Source organism: Ascaphus truei, assembly GCF_040206685.1.
Source record: "Ascaphus truei isolate aAscTru1 chromosome 23 unlocalized genomic scaffold, aAscTru1.hap1 SUPER_23_unloc_2, whole genome shotgun sequence".
NCBI lineage: Eukaryota > Metazoa > Chordata > Amphibia > Anura > Ascaphidae > Ascaphus > Ascaphus truei.
In genome coordinates this window covers 766285-779416 of record NW_027453863.1, presented here as the reverse complement: position 1 = coordinate 779416, position 13132 = coordinate 766285, and the positions used below count along the sequence as shown (strand labels likewise).

At 60.6% G+C, this 13132-nt stretch overlaps 1 protein-coding gene across 1 annotated transcript; it reads right to left on the bottom strand.

Annotated features, from left to right (window-relative positions):
- Positions 1-220: 220 nt before the first annotated feature.
- On the bottom strand, positions 221-12032 carry SP6 (Sp6 transcription factor). The gene is given in 3 exon segments (XM_075581020.1): positions 221-899; positions 902-1515; positions 11240-12032. Coding segments are annotated over 2 exon segments (1005 nt in total). The 5' UTR covers positions 1488-1515; positions 11240-12032; the 3' UTR covers positions 221-480.
- Positions 12033-13132: the final 1100 nt, after the last annotated feature.

Sequence of the window (13132 nt, the reverse complement as noted above, 5' to 3'; positions counted from 1 at the left end):
CCCTCTCTGCCAACACTGCACCCTGCAGGGGGGGGGGGGAATGCTGCACCCTGCGGGGGGGGGAATGCTGCACCCTGCGGGGGGGGGAATGCTGCACCCTGCGGGGGGGGAATGCTGCACCCTGCAGGGGGGGGGGAATGCTGCATCCTGCGGGGGGGGGGGAATGCTGCACCCTGCGGGGGGGAGGGGGAATACTGCACCCTGCAGAGGGGGGGGAATGCTGCACCTATCGGGGGCGGGGGGGGAAATGCTGCACCCTGCGGGGGGGGGGGAATGCTGCACCCTGCGGAGGGGGGGGGCGAAGGAAATACATCATCCTGGTCTATTCTATCTACAAAATAAATTAATGCCACAGGACCCCCCCCCCCCCCCGTGTCTCCCCCTACCCCCCGTGTCTCTAGTCCTGAGGATGGGGGGGGCAGGAGTTGTCACGCAGCAGGGAGCCCCCACAATACCCCAAGCTGCGGAACGCGTGGGGTCTCAGTTTGGCTGAGTGCTGCCGCTCTCCTCACTCTTGGGTTTGCTGGGGGTCTCGGCGGCCCCCTGGCTCTCCCCGCTGTGGGTCTTCATGTGCTTGGTCAGGTGATCGCTGCGCATGAAGACGCGGCTGCAGGAGGCGCACGGATACTTCTTCGCCCCGGTGTGCGTCTGCAGGTGCCGCTGCAGCTCGTCGCTCCGGGTGAAGCGCTTCCCGCAGAACAGCCAGTTGCAGACGAAGGGCCGGTCGCCGCTGTGCCAGCGCAGGTGCGCCTTCAGGTGCGAGGTCTTGGCGTACGCCTTCCCGCAGCCCGGGATGTGGCAGTTGTGCAGGTTTTTGAGCTTGGCACCCTCCCCGCAGGTGCCCATGCGTTCCGCCTCCTGGCAGTTGGGGCACCGGCAGGCAGTCTGCGCCGCGCTCCTGGCATCGCCCTCCGGGCGCCTTTGGGGCGAGGGGATCCGTCTGAGCCCTGGTCCGAGGCTTGAGGCTCCAATGTGGGTTCCAGGCCTCCCATGTGGTGTGGTGAGGGGGGCAGCATGTGGGCAGAGGGTCCGCTCAGCTCTGAGCCGTATCCCCCCAGAGGGGACTGGTGTGGGAGGGGAGCAGGGAAGCCCCCCAGCCCCGGCTGCAGGTCCATCCAACTGGCACCAGCATGCAGATCCCACCACGGAGGGATCGCCCCATCTTCCCCGGAGCCCCCCGCGCCCGGGGCTCTGACCCACGACTCGTACGGGTGGGACATCTCCAAGGGCGGGTGCAAGAACTTGGCGAAGGAGCTGCTCTCCAGGGGGTCCCGGCCCCCAAAGGCCTGGCAGGGGCCCCTCACAGAGGAGAGGGAGGCATAGCGCTCGGCCGGAGGGTAGGGGGGCTCCTGGACGGCGGACGGCTGCAGGGGGATCCCCGAGCCGGAAGGATGGGGGTGCGGTTTGAGGGAGAGATCGGCGGTGGAGGGGGAGACGGCAGCATCCGGCGGCGGGTTCCCCAGGGAGCTACACACGGCAGTCAGCATTGCCGGGAGAAGAGGTCCAGGAAAGGGTCTGCGGGAGAGAGAAGGAGAAGGCGCGTAAGAAGGGGTACACGTTATCAGGACCCCATGGGGTGTGAAAGAGAGAGGTCCAGGAAAGGGTCTGCGGGAGAGAGAAGGAGAAGGCGCGTAAGAAGGGGTACACGTTATCAGGACCCCACGGGGTGTGAAAGAGAGAGGTCCAGGAAAGGGTCTGCGGGAGAGAGAAGGAGAAGGCGCGTAAGAAGGGGTACACTTTATCAGGACCCCACGGGGTGTGAAAGAGAGAGGTCCAGGAAAGGGTCTGCGGGAGAGAGAAGGAGAAGGCGCGTAAGAAGGGGTACACTTTATCAGGACCCCACGGGGTGTGAAAGAGAGAGGTCCAGGAAAGGGTCTGCGGGAGAGAGAAGGAGAAGGCGCGTAAGAAGGGGTACACGTTATCAGGACCCCACGGTGCGTGAAAGAGAGAGGTCACCCCACAGTGACCCAAACCCGTGAGAGTCGGGGGACGTGACGGTGATTATTGTGGGGGTGGCGCCCTCACATTCACTGGTTCCTGTCCTGCTGGGGGGGTTTGGGATTAAGTCTCCCCCTCGCCGAAGGTCCTTTCTTCCCCTCGGGATCCGAGTTGTTAGACTCCCAGATTTTGCAGACTCGGATCCCGTAACCGCCCCCCCCCCCCCCGGACCTCGTGACCCCCCCCCCCCCGGACCTCGTGATCCCCCCGGCCCACGTGATCCTCGCTGATTAGATGTTTTTACATGTACAGAGGGAACGTAAATATAGTTTATTCTCCCGCAGAAATAATCCCAGCGCCGGCAGCTGTAATAACGGCCGCAAATTACAGTAATTACCGTCTGAGCACCGGACGCCCAGCCAGACCCCGGAGAGATTAGGGTCAGAGAGATTTAACCTGCTCACTGCGGGACACACCTGCAGAGCATCGCTCCGCTCACTGCGGGACACACCTGCAGAGCATCGCTCCGCTCACTGCGGGACACACCTGCAGAGCATCGCTCCGCTCACTGCGGGACACACCTGCAGAGCGTCGCTCCGCTCACTGCGGGGCACACCTGCAGAGCGTCGCTCCGCTCACTGCGTGACACACCTGCAGAGCATCCCTCCGCTCACTGCGGGACACACCTGCAGAGCATCGCTCCGCTCACTGCGGGACACACCTGCAGAGCATCGCTCCGCTCACTGCGGGACACACCTGCAGAGCGTCGCTCCGCTCACTGCGGGACACACCTGCAGAGCGTCGCTCCGCTCACTGCGGGGCACACCTGCAGAGCGTCGCTCCGCTCACTGCGTGACACACCTGCAGAGCGTCGCTCCGCTCACTGCGGGGCACACCTGCAGAGCATCGCTCCGCTCACTGCGGGACACACCTGCAGAGCATCGCTCCGCTCACTGCGGGACACACCTGCAGAGCGTCGCTCCGCTCACTGCGGGGCACACCTGCAGAGCGTCGCTCCGCTCACTGCGTGACACACCTGCAGAGCGTCGCTCCGCTCACTGCGGGGCACACCTGCAGAGCATCGCTCCGCTCACTGCGGGGCACACCTGCAGAGCATCGCTCCGCTCACTGCGGGACACACCTGCAGAGCATCGCTCCGCTCACTGTGGGGCACACCTGCAGAGCATCGCTCCGCTCACTGTGGGACACACCTGCAGAGCGTCGCTCCGCTCACTGCGGGGCACACCTGCAGAGCGTCGCTCCGCTCACTGTGGGGCACACCTGCAGAGCATCGCTCCGCTCACTGTGGGACACACCTGCAGAGCATCGCTCCGCTCACTGTGGGACACACCTGCAGAGCATCGCTCCGCTCACTGTGGGACACACCTGCAGAGCATCGCTCCGCTCACAGTGGGACACACCTGTAGAGCATCGCTCCACTCACTGTGGGACACACCTGCAGAGCATCGCTCCGCTCACTGTGGGACACACCTGCAGAGCATCGCTCCGCTCACTGTGGGACACACCTGCAGAGCATCGCTCCGCTCACTGTGGGACACACCTGCAGAGCATCGCTCCGCTCACTGCGGGACACACCTGCAGAGCATCGCTCCGCTCACTGCGGGACACACCTGCAGAGCATCGCTCCGCTCACTGCGGGGCACACCTGCAGAGCATCGCTCCGCTCACTGCGGGACACACCTGCAGAGCATCGCTCCGCTCACTGTGGGGCACACCTGCAGAGCATCGCTCCGCTCACTGTGGGACACACCTGCAGAGCGTCGCTCCGCTCACTGCGGGGCACACCTGCAGAGCGTCGCTCCGCTCACTGTGGGGCACACCTGCAGAGCATCGCTCCGCTCACTGTGGGACACACCTGCAGAGCATCGCTCCGCTCACTGTGGGACACACCTGCAGAGCATCGCTCCGCTCACTGTGGGACACACCTGCAGAGCATCGCTCCGCTCACAGTGGGACACACCTGTAGAGCATCGCTCCACTCACTGTGGGACACACCTGCAGAGCATCGCTCCGCTCACTGTGGGACACACCTGCAGAGCATCGCTCCGCTCACTGTGGGACACACCTGCAGAGCATCGCTCCGCTCACTGTGGGACACACCTGCAGAGCATCGCTCCGCTCACTGCGGGACACACCTGCAGAGCATCGCTCCGCTCACTGCGGGACACACCTGCAGAGCATCGCTCCGCTCACTGCGGGGCACACCTGCAGAGCATGGCTCCGCTCACTGCGGGACACACCTGCAGAGCATCGCTCCGTTCACTGTGGGACACACCTGCAGAGCATCGCTCCGCTCACTGTGGGACACAACTGCAGAGCATGGCTCCGCTCACTGTGGGACACACCTGCAGAGCATCGCTCCGCTCACTGTGGGACACACCTGCAGAGCATCGCTCCGCTCACTGTGGGACACAACTGCAGAGCATGGCTCCGCTCACTGTGGGACACCTGCAGAGCATCGCTCCGCTCACTGCGGGGCACACCTGCAGAGCATCGCTCCGCTCACTGTGGGGCACACCTGCAGAGCATGGCTCCGCTCACTGTGGGACACACCTGCAGAGCATCGCTCCACTCACTGTGGGACACACCTGCAGAGCATGGCTCCGCTCACTGTGGGGCACACCTGCAGAGCATCGCTCCGCTCACAGTGGGACACACCTGCAGAGCATCGCTCCGCTCACTGTGGGACACACCTGCAGAGCATGGCTCCGCTCACTGTGGGACACACCTGCAGAGCATCGCTCCGCTCACTGTGGGACACACCTGCAGAGCATCGCTCCGCTCACTGTGGGACACACCTGCAGAGCATGGCTCCGCTCACTGTGGGGCACACCTGCAGAGCATCGCTCCGCTCACAGTGGGACACACCTGCAGAGCATCGCTCCGCTCACTGTGGGACACACCTGCAGAGCATCGCTCCGCTCACTGTGGGACACACCTGCAGAGCATCGCTCCGCTCACTGTGGGACACACCTGCAGAGCATCGCTCCGCTCACTGTGGGGCACACCTGCAGAGCATCGCTCCGCTCACTGTGGGACACACCTGCAGAGCATGGCTCCGCTCACTGTGGGACACACCTGCAGAGCATCGCTCCGCTCACTGTGGGACACACCTGCAGAGCATCGCTCCGCTCACAGTGGGACACAACTGCAGAGCATCGCTCCGCTCACAGTGGGACACAACTGCAGAGCATCGCTCCGCTCACAGTGGGACACAACTGCAGAGCATCGCTCCGCTCACTGTGGGACACACCTGCAGAGCATCGCTCCGCTCACCGTGGGACACAACTGCAGAGCATCGCTCCGCTCACTGTGGGACACACCTGCAGAGCATGGCTCCGCTCACTGTGGGACACACCTGCAGAGCATCGCTCCGCTCACTGTGGGACACAACTGCAGAGCATCGCTCCGCTCACTGTGGGACACACCTGCAGAGCATCGCTCCGCTCACTGTGGGACACAACTGCAGAGCATCGCTCCGCTCACTGTGGGACACACCTGCAGAGCATCGCTCCGCTCACTGTGGGACACACCTGCAGAGCATCGCTCCACTCACTGTGGGACACACCTGTAGAGCATCGCTCCGCTCACTGTGGGGCACACCTGCAGAGCATCGCTCCGCTCACTGTGGGGCACACCTGCAGAGCATCGCTCCGCTCACTGTGGGACACACCTGCAGAGCATCGCTCCGCTCACTGTGGGACACACCTGCAGAGCATCGCTCCGCTCACTGCGGGACACACCTGCAGAGCATCGCTCCGCTCACTGCGGGACACACCTGCAGAGCATCGCTCCGCTCACTGCGGGGCACACCTGCAGAGCATCGCTCCGCTCACTGTGGGGCACACCTGCAGAGCATCGCTCCGCTCACTGTGGGACACACCTGTACATACGCAGAGCGCTGTATCTATAACACGCAGAGCGCTGTATCTATCTATAACACGCAGAGCGCTGTATCTATCTATAACACGCAGAGCGCTGTATATATCTATAACACGCAGAGTGCTGTATCTATCTATAACACGCAGAGCGCTGTATCTATCTGTAACACGCAGAGCGCTGTATCTATCTGTAACACGCAGAGCGCTGTATCTATAACACGCAGAGCATGTATCTGTAACACGCAGAGCGCTGTATCTATCTATAACACGCAGAGCGCTGTATCTATCTATAACACGCAGAGCGCTGTATCTATCTATAACACGCAGAGCGCTGTATCTATCTGTAACACGCAGAGCGCTGTATCTATCTATAACACGCAGAGCGCTGTATCTATCTATAACACGCAGAGCGCTGTATCTATCTGTAACACGCAGAGCGCTGTATCTATCTGTAACACGCAGAGCACTGTATCTATAACACGCAGAGCGCTGTATCTATCTATAACACGCAGAGCGCTGTAACACGCAGAGCGCTGTATCTATCTATAACACGCAGAGCGCTGTATCTATAACACGCAGAGCGCTGTATCTATCTGTAACACGCAGAGCACTGTATCTATAACACGCAAAGCGCTGTATCTATCTGTAACACGCAGAGCACTGTATCTATAACACGCAGAGCGCTTTATCTATCTATAACACGCAGAGTGCTGTATATACGCAGAGCGCTGTATCTATCTGTAACACGCAGAGCACTGTATCTATAACATGCAGAGCGCTGTATCTATCTATAACACGCAGAGCGCTGTATCTATCTGTAACACGCAGAGCGCTGTATCTATCTGTAACACGCAGAGCGCTGTATCTATCTATAACACGCAGAGCGCTGTATCTATCTATAAAACGCAGAGCGCTGTATCTAACTATAACACGCAGAGCGCTGTATCTATCTGTAACACGCAGAGCGCTGTATCTATCTGTAACACGCAGAGCGCTGTATCTATCTGTAACACGCAGAGCGCTGTATATACGCAGAGCGCTGTATCTATCTGTAACACGCAGAGCGCTGTATCTGTAACACGCAGAGCGCTGTATCTGTAACACGCAGAGCGCTGTAACACGCAGAGCGCTGTATCTGTAACACGCAGAGCAGTGTCATAATGTGTCACAGATCATATGCTATGGTACAAAAAATATCAAGTAAATGTATGGTCAGAGAAATGTAATGATAATGTATCGGTGTGTAATCGGCGTGTTATCGGCGTGTAATTACTTCCATAGCGTATATTGCGATAGAGGTGTGCGAGTGAGCGAGCGATAGGAGAGGTGTGCGAGTGAGTGAGCGAGCGATAGGAGAGGTGTGCGAGTGAGCGAGCGATAGGAGAGGTGTGCGAGTGAGTGAGCGAGCGATAGGAGAGGTGTGCGAGTGAGCGAGCGATAGGAGAGGTGTGCGAGTGAGCGAGCGATAGGAGAGGTGTGCGAGTGAGCGAGCGATAGGAGAGGTGTGCGAGTGAGCGAGCGTTAGGAGAGGTGTGCGAGTGAGCGAGCGATAGGAGAGGTGTGCGAGTGAGCGAGCGATAGGAGAGGTGTGCGAGTGAGCGAGCGATAGGAGAGGTGTGCGAGTGAGCGAGCGATAGGAGAGGTGTGCGAGTGAGCGAGCGATAGGAGAGGTGTGCGAGTGAGCGCGCGATAGGAGAGGTGTGCGAGTGAGCGAGCGATAGGAGAGGTGTGCGAGTGAGCGAGCGATAGGAGAGGTGTGCGAGTGAGAGAGCGATAGGAGAGGTGTGCGAGTGAGCGAGCGATAGGAGAGGTGTGCGAGTGAGCGAGCGATAGGAGAGGTGTGCGAGTGAGCGAGCGATAGGAGAGGTGTGCGAGTGAGCGAGCGATAGGAGAGGTGTGCGAGTGAGCGAGCGATAGGAGAGGTGTGCGAGTGAGCGAGCGATAGGAGAGGTGTGCGAGTGAGCGATAGGAGAGGTGTGCGAGTGAGCGATAGGAGAGGTGTGCGAGTGAGCGAGCGATAGGTGTGCGAGTGAGCGATAGGAGAGGTGTGCGAGCGATAGGAGAGGTGTGCGAGTGAGTGAGCGAGCGATAGGAGGTGTGCGAGTGAGCGAGCGATAGGAGAGGTGTGCGAGTGAGCGAGCGATAGGAGAGGTGTGCGAGTGAGCGAGCGATAGGAGAGGTGTGCGAGTGAGCGAGCGATAGGAGAGGTGTGCGAGTGAGCGAGCGATAGGAGAGGTGTGCGGGTGAGCGAGCGATAGGAGAGGTGTGCGAGTGAGCGAGCGATAGGAGAGGTGTGCGAGTGAGCGAGCGATAGGAGAGGTGTTGGAGTGAGCGAGCGATAGGAGAGGTGTGCGAGTGAGCGAGCGATAGGAGAGGTGTGCGAGTGAGCGAGCGATAGGAGAGGTGTGCGAGTGAGCGAGCAATAGGAGAGGTATTCGAGTGAGCGAGCAAGCGATAGGAGATGTGTGCGAGTGAGCGAGCGATAGGAGAGGTGTGCGAGTGAGCGAGCGATAGGTGTGCGAGTGAGCGATAGGAGAGGTGTGCGAGTGAGCAAGCGATAGGAGAGGTGTGCGAGTGAGCGAGCGATAGGAGGTGTGCGAGTGAGCGAGCGATAGGAGAGGTGTGCGAGTGTGCGAGCGATAGGAGAGGTATGCGAGTGAGCGAGCGATAGGTGTGCGAGTGAGCGATAGGAGAGGTGTGCGAGTGAGCGAGCGATAGGAGAGGTGTGCGAGTGAGCGATAGGAGAGGTGTGCGAGTGAGCGATAGGAGACGTGTGCGAGTGAGCGAGCGATAGGAGAGGTGTGCGAGAAGTTGTGCGAGAAGTTGTGCGAGTGATAGAGGAGTTGCGTGTGTGGTGGAAGAGAGGTGTGAGTGAGGGCTAGGCGAGTTGTGTGTGTGTGGTAGGAGAGTTGTGTGTGTGTGGTAGGCGAGTGTATGATAGTCGTGTGTGTGGTAGGCGAGTGTATGATAGTCGTGTGTGTGTGGTAGGCGAGTGTATGATAGTTGTGTGTGTGTGGTAGGCGAGTGGTCCGTGTGTGTGGTAGGCGAGTGGTCCGTGTGTGTGCTGGGCGAGTGGTCCGTGTGTGTGGTAGGCGAGTGGTCCGTGTGTGTGGTAGGCGAGTGGTCCGTGTGTGCTAGGCGAGTGGTCCGTGTGTGTGCTAGGCGAGTGGTCTGTGTGAGTGGTAGGCGAGTGGTCCGTGTGTGCTAGGCGAGTGGTCCGTGTGTGTGCTAGGCGAGTGGTCCGTGTGTGTGCTAGGCGAGTGGTCCGTGTGTGCTAGGCGAGTGGTCCGTGTGTGTGCTAGGCGAGTGGTCTGTGTGAGTGGTAGGCGAGTGGTCCGTGTGTGTGCTAGGCGAGTGGTCTGTGAGTGGTAGGAGTGTATGATAGCTGTGTGTGAGTGGTTCGAGAGTGTAAGTGATAGAGGAGTTGTGTGTGTGCAAGTGGTAGGCGAGTTGTGTGTTTGTGTGTGCGATAGGAGAGTTGTGTGTGCGAGTGGTAGGAGAGTGTGAGTGATAGGAGTTGTGTGTGTGTGCGCGAGTGGTAGGAGAGTTGTGTGTGCGAGTGGTAGGAGAGTGTGAGTGATAGGAGTTGTGTGTGTGTGCGCGAGTGGTAGGAGAGTTGTGTGTGTGCGAGTGGTAGGCGAGTGAGAGTGGTAGGGGAGTTGTGTGAGAGTGGTAGGTGAGTGTGAGTGGTAGGGGAGTTGTGTGTGCGAGTGGTAGGTGAGTGTGAGTGGTAGGGGAGTTGTGTGTGTTTGTGTGTGTGATAGGAGTTGTGTGTGCGATTGGTAGGTGAGTGTGAGTGGTAGGAGAGTTGTGTGTGTGTGCGCGAGTTGTAAGGGAGTTGTGTGTGCGAGTGGTAGGTGAGTGTGAGTGGTAGGGGAGTTGTGTGTGAGTGAGATTGTTCAATATGAGCGTGTAGGTGTCCTGTATGAGTGAGATAGGGGGCATATTATAGGCTCTGCCTGAAGGAACGAGGCGATTTCATGGATCCATTGCTGGGACCAGAGCCGGCGTTCTCCCCTCTCTCTCTCCTCTCTCGGGCGTTCTCGCCTCTCTCTCTCCTCTCTCGGGCGTTCTCCCCTCTCTCTCTCCTCTCTCGGGCGTTCTCCCCTCTCTCTCTCTCGGGCGTTCTCCCCTCTCTCTCTCTCGGGCGTTCTCCCCTCTCTCTCTCTCGGGCGTTCTCCCCACTCTCTCGGGCGTTCTCCCCACTCTCTCGGGCGTTCTCCCCTCTCTCTCTCGGGCGTTCTCCGCTCTCTCTCTCGGGTGTTCTCCGCTCTCTCGGGCGTTCTCCGCTCTCTCTCTCTCGGGCGTTCTCCGCTCTCTCTCTCTCGGGCGTTCTCCGCTCTCTCTCTCAGGTGTATTCCTCTCTCTCTCGGGCGTTCTCCTCTCTCTCTGGCGTTCTCAACTCTCTCTCGGCCATTCTCCCCTCTCTCTCGGGTGTATTCCTCTCTCTCGGGCGTTCTCCTCTCGGGCGTTCTCCTCTCTCTCGGGCGTTCTCTCTCTCGGGCGTTCTCCCCTCTCTCTCTCAGGCGTTCTCCCCTCTCTCTCTCGGGTGTATTCCTCTCTCTCTCTCTGGTGTATTCCCCTCTCTCTCTCGGGTGTATTCCTCTCTCTCTCTCGGGTGTATTCCCCTCTCTCTCTTGGGTGTATTCCCCTCTCTCTCTCAGCTGTATTCCCCTCTCTCTCTCGGGTGTATTCCCCTCTCTCTCTCTCGGGCGTTCTCCTCTCGGGTGTTCTCCTCTCTCTCGGGCGTTCTCCTCTCTCTCTCTCGGGCGTTCTCCTCTCTCTCTCTCTCGGGCGTTCTCCCCTCTCTCTCTCGGGCGTTCTCCGCTCTCTCTCTCGGGCGTTCTCCGCTCTCTCTCTCGGGCATTCTCCGCTCTCTCTCGGGCGTTCTCTCTCTCTCTCGGGCGTTCTCCTCTCCCTCTCTCGGGCGTTCTCCCCTCTCTCTCTCAGGCGTTCTCCCCTCTCTCTCGGGCGTTCTCCCCTCTCTCTCGGGCGTTCTGCCCTCTCACTCTCTCGGGCGTTCTCCGCTCTCTCTCGGGCGTTCTCCGCTCTCTCTCTCGGGCGTTCTCCGCTCTCTCTCTCTCGGGCGTTCTCCTCTCCCTCTCTCGGGCGTTCTCCCCTCTCTCTCTCGGCCGTTCTCCCCTCTCTCTCTTGGCCGTTCTCCCCTCTCTCTCTTGGCCGTTCTCCCCTCTCTCTCTCGGCCGTTCTCCCCTCTCTCTCTCGGCCGTTCTCCCCTCTCTTTCTCGGCCGTTCTCCCCTCTCTCTCTCGGCCGCACTCCACTCTCTCTCTCGGCCGCTCTCTCTCGTTCTTTGCCATTAGAATAATAACACATGGGGTCTCCTGAGTGTAATCCGTGGGAAGATTGTACCACCCTACAGCGCATGAAAGCACCACATACCTTCACACCCTGCACCCCTCGTAGGTCCAGCAGAGTATCCTGGGGACCTCCAGGGATCAGCGGCCAGGGGACGGTTTCCTGGGTTCAGCGGCCAGGTGGGGACCTCCTGGGATCAACGGCCAGGGGGGGACCTCCTGGGATCAGTGGCCGGGGGAGACCTCCTGGGATCAGGGGGGGTCTCCTGGGATTAGTGGCCAGGGACCTCCAGGGATCAGCAGCCGGGGACCTCCAGGGATCAGCAGCTGGGGACCTCCTGGGATCAGCGGCCAGGGACCTCCTGGGATCAGCAGCAAAGGGGGGATCTCCTGGGACCAGCAGCCAGGGGGGGGGGATCTCCTGGGACCAGCAGCCGGGGGGGACCTCCAGAGATCAGCAGCCAGGGGGGATCTCCTGGGACCAGCAGCCGGGGGGGGGGGGGGGAACCTCCAGAGATCAGCAGCCAGGTGGGATCTCCTGGGATCAGCAGCCGGGGGGGATCTCCTGGGCTCAGCAGCCAGGGGGCTCTCCTGGGATCAGCAGCCAGGGGGGATCTCCTGGGCTCAGCGGCCGGGGGGGATCTCCTGGGCTCAGCAGCCAGGGGGGATCTCCTGGGCTCAGCGGCCGGGGGGGATCTCCTGGGCTCAGCAGCCAGGGGGGATCTCCTGGGCTCAGCGGCCGGGGGGGATCTCCTGGGCTCAGCAGCCGGGGGGATCTCCTGGGCTCAGCGGCCGGGAGATCTCACGCAGTCGGGCTCCTGTGATCCTCTCTGTCACAGGCTGTTCCTTTCACACCTAAACTCTCCTGGTTGCACCTCTGCCTTTTCCCCAGCCCGGCTCCTCCCCCCTCTCACCTCTCGGATGGGTTTAACCCTTTGATGCAGGGGAAGCCTCCGCCGCCGCAGCTGGCAGGGCTCCGTCCTGTGAAGTTTAACTCATTAAAGGATGGGTGTGTCCCCCCCGGCAGACAGCACAAACACACACGAAAGGGCCGGGGGATTTGGGGATTACCTGTCAGGTGTGAGCCAGCGCAGGAAGCGCCGGGGATGAAGCCCGCCTCACAGGACGCCATGTATACCCGGGCTCAGGAAGCAGCGAGGCGCCGGTAACATGCCGCACACGCGTGTGCGTGTCTCACATGTACTCACCTACAGCTCATAATCCCGACAACTTGTTATCTTTAGCAACAGACCTAGAACCCGGCTGTGAGCGCACACGCAGAGACCCCCTAAGCGGGGGGAAGTGGGGATGAATGGGTTAAAACGTCATTTTAATGGTAATCAGATAAAATAAGGTAGTATCGAACTTAACGCTAAAATGCTGCCGGCGCCAGCGAAGCGCCAAATAACTATCGTCTGACCCAGGCAGCGTTTTATCGTTAAGTTCGATACTACCTTATTTTATCTGATTACCATTAAAATGAAGTTTTAACCCATTCATACCCCACTTACCTTACTTGGGCTGCGTCTCCGCTAGCGCTGAGCGGGCGGCGCTTACTTACATATCCCCGCTCACACTCGTGCGCGGGCACACGCGCTCGGCGCTTACTTACATATCCCCGCTCACGCTCGTGCGCGGGCACACACGCTCGCCCGCGCTCGGCGCTTACTTACATATCCCCGCTCACGCTCGTGCGCGGGCACACACGCTTGCCCGCACTCGGCGCTTACTTACATATCCCCGCTCACGCTCGTGCGCGGGCACACACGCTCGCCCGCGCTCGGCGCTTACTTACATATCCCCGCTCACGCTCGTGCGAGGGCACACACGCTCGCCCGCGCTCGGCGCTCACTTACATATCCCCGCTCACGCTCGTGCGCGGGCACACACGCTCGCCCGCGCTCGGCGCTTACTTACATATCCCCGCTCACGCTCGTGCGCGGGCACACACGCTCGCCCGCGCTCGGCGCTTACTTAC